The sequence below is a fragment of the Mytilus edulis genome, chromosome 11 (genome assembly GCF_963676685.1).
Source record: "Mytilus edulis chromosome 11, xbMytEdul2.2, whole genome shotgun sequence".
Lineage (NCBI taxonomy): Eukaryota > Metazoa > Mollusca > Bivalvia > Mytilida > Mytilidae > Mytilus > Mytilus edulis.
The window spans coordinates 60,718,508-60,721,875 of record NC_092354.1 but is presented as its reverse complement, the minus strand read 5'-3'; the positions used below and the strand labels follow the sequence as shown (position 1 = coordinate 60,721,875).

Sequence of the window (3,368 nt, the reverse complement as noted above, 5' to 3'; positions counted from 1 at the left end):
TTTTTTATTTCCAAATCAGGCGGGGAATGTAGTGTTTTATTTATTTGGTATTGAGTTATCCCTCTTTGTTTATGTTTAGAGTAAACGCATTTCAGGGTAGTTTATTTTCCCATTCGATTATAATTGTGTATAGCGCTTTAGACCACTCGGTCACCTAGAATGAACTATATTCATAGTTTGCATGTATTCATAAATATGTACCAAGGTTTAAACCGTTTACTGGAATATATATATTTTCCTTCAGATGCTAGCCAATGTATTGCATTTACAAGTTGTGCCATCTTATTTAAAGAAAAAAATTGAGAAAATATTATTCTTTGCAGGACAGAATTCATCAGTTTCACCAACTTCTTTGATAGTCTGTGACAAACTTTTAACAATGGACTCTAATAGCTTTGAGCTTTAAATTGATAATAACACTATCTTTTCCTGTGACACATTTATTAAACTTATCACAGGTTTCATGGCTGCAATTTATTGCTTCAACCTTGCATATCCAAAACCAGGTTCTAAAACCTTAACCCTTCAAAATGTGTTTTTGAATATAAATGATGCAGGGAAAATTGAGAAAAAAAAATGTGTCTCTAGTCACAGATTTGAACAGAGAAAGGCTGAAGAACATGTAATTGGTTCATACTCAAGGTCAACTAGGTTAACTATAATTTATAAATTTCCTGTTTACAAAACTTTACATTTTTCGAAAAACTAAGGATTTTCTTATCCCAGGCATAGATTACCTTAGCCGTGTTTGGCACAACATTTTGGGGATTTTGGATCCACAATGCTCTTTAACTTTTTAATTGTTTGGCTTTATAACTATTTTGATATGAGCGTCACTGGTGAGTCTTATGTAGACGAAACGCGCGTCTTGCGTACTAAATTATAATCCTGGTACCTTTGATAACTATTAACAAGAAATTGAATTTTGACATTTACAATATTGATTTTTATGGTACATAATAAATTCTGCTTTTAAATACAAGATTTGTTTTAAAGCAAATTAAATTAAATGACAAGGGAAATTGTGTATCTAATTCGCCTGAAGATTTTCGAAGAGGCAAGGTGTTATACGCCTTTTGCCTATTAAAAGTGGCACTGGAGGAGGAAAGTACATCCATTTTATTTAATTCTCTGTTGATGTTATAATAATGAAGTGCACTTACTAAACAGCAGAAAATTAAATATTAAAAAAAAACTGTGAAGGCTTTACTAATTTTCTATGAGACAAAAGTGGTATACTCTAGTACATATATTAAGTTTTATTCTAATAAAAACATTTTTGGCAGTAAATTTTTATACACTAATTTTTAGTTTTATGGGCTACTGTTTCAACTTGTATAGGTTTAATTTCGTATCAATGGTGAAATAAGCAGTCAAGGTCAGCATGGTTAGGGTCAATACTAATTATCATTGGCCACAAATATTTTAATTGACCAATGAGGTTAAAGTGCATGCTTAGTTTCATTAAGCGTCAAGTTGCGCCCGCATTATCGCAATTGCACTGAATGCTACTAGACTCTATTTTTGTTTTGCCAGAAAAGTAAAGATTTTCAATTTTTAAGTTTGTTGAGACTTTATTTGATTTTTGACAGAAGATAACTGACGATTAAGTACAGGAAAAACGTAGTTAAGATTACACAGAACTTGTTCAGAAGGTAAAAGTCATCTAAAATATTCTTTTATTCAAATATTGGTATTATTTTATTTGTAAATTCTTAAATTTGTTTATTATGATTTATTGAGTTTTAATATTTGGGCATTCATTTGTACATAGATTAGAATCATTTTTGTTCGAGAATCGTGCAGAAGGGCTATACAATTTAGGATTCGATGGTACAGAAATTCAGGATCAATTTGAAGGTTTCGGTGGAAGTACAATGGTCGGACTTCATTTGCTAAGCCCGGTCGGTACTTCCGGTTTGGCTAAGACACTTTATTTGCTGAAAAATCAGACGCCGGAGCACAACGGCTTAAGCCGATCTTGTCGGTCTTCACAGAGCGGCAAGATACACCCGGTTAAAAAAAAGTATGGCGGAGAGCGAATGGTAAGGTAATTTGTCGAAGCTTAAAATATCAGATTGTAACACATCTCGGAACAGTACATCTATGAATTCTTTTAAAATGTGATACTGCGTAACTCGTATGACATTTACTAGCATTATTATCATTTAGCAACTGTATATAAACAGTTATCACGTTTGATGAGTCGCACATAGGTCTGAATACGTACCCAAAATATATTTACCGAAACATTGTTGGTAGAGGTACTAGTAATACAGTGGTATTTACATTTAAAAATATAAGTTATAAAAAAAATGCTGTTCTTTTTAATAGATTATACCGTTGGTTTTCCAATTTGAATGGTTTTACACTAGTATAAATTTTTGGGGCCCTAGCTTTGGCTTTAAACCTATTGTAGCTCGCTGTTCGATGTTGGCCAATGCTCCGTGTTGAAGACCATACCTTGGCCTGTAATGGTTAACTTTTATAAATTGTGACTTGGATGCATGCAGAGTTGTCTCATTGGTAATGTTCAGAACTTTTTAAACGACAATCGAATTACATGGCAGTTGAACCCGCCCCATGCCTCTCATTTCGGTGGAGCATGGGAACGACTTATCGGAGTGTCTAGGAGAATATTGGACTCATTGCTGTTAGAAAACCGTTTCAAAGACTTGACTCATGAGATGTTAACTACCTTTTTAGCAGAAGTTACTGCAATTGTCAACAACCGACCATTGACATGTGTATCGTATGACTCTGAGTCACCAAGTGTGATCACTCCGTCTCTTCTGTTCACTCAAAAAGCAGACGACATTTGTCCATTTCCCGATTTTGAGAAAAAAGACTCTATTAGACATCATTGGAAGTATGTGCAATTTCTCGCTCAACAATTCTGGGCAAAGTGGCGACAGGAATATTTACATTCATTGCAAGTACGACCTAAATGGCAAACGGAAAAACAAAATGTTAAAGTTGGAACAGTATTACTCATGAAAGACAATAATTGTGCAAGAAATTACTGGCCAACTGGTATCGTTCAAAGAGTTTTCCCCAGTGAGGATGGAAAAATTCGTAAAGTTGAACTTCGAATCATTCGTGATGGTCAACCAGTGACTTATGTGAGACCAATATCTCAAATCGTTTTGCTTGTTGAGCCTGAATAAACACTGTAATCTTGATAATAACATTATCGATAATGTACATGGGTTTATCAACAGATAATACTGTGTGAACTTTAGAAGTTTTCATTGATTGTGTATTTATGAATTGAACTTGTTTATGTATGTAGTGATTTCTTATGAAATCAGGAGGGGAGTGTGCTGACTCCCGGATTGTTTTACGTATCCCCACTGTTTGGTTTTTAA

General features: G+C 33.9%; 1 protein-coding gene across 1 annotated transcript; it reads left to right on the top strand.

Annotated features, from left to right (window-relative positions):
- Window positions 1–2,507: 2,507 nt before the first annotated feature.
- On the top strand, window positions 2,508–3,167 carry LOC139494454 (uncharacterized). Its single transcript, XM_071282615.1, has one exon. The coding sequence runs from the start codon at window positions 2,508–2,510 to the stop codon at window positions 3,165–3,167; it is 660 nt and encodes a 219-aa protein (XP_071138716.1).
- The last annotated feature ends 201 nt before the right edge of the window (window positions 3,168–3,368 follow it).

Coding starts and splice junctions, on each gene's coding strand:
- LOC139494454 (XM_071282615.1), top strand. CDS start 2,508: ATGCAGAGTTGTCTCATTGGTAATGTTCAGAACTTTTTAAACGACAAT.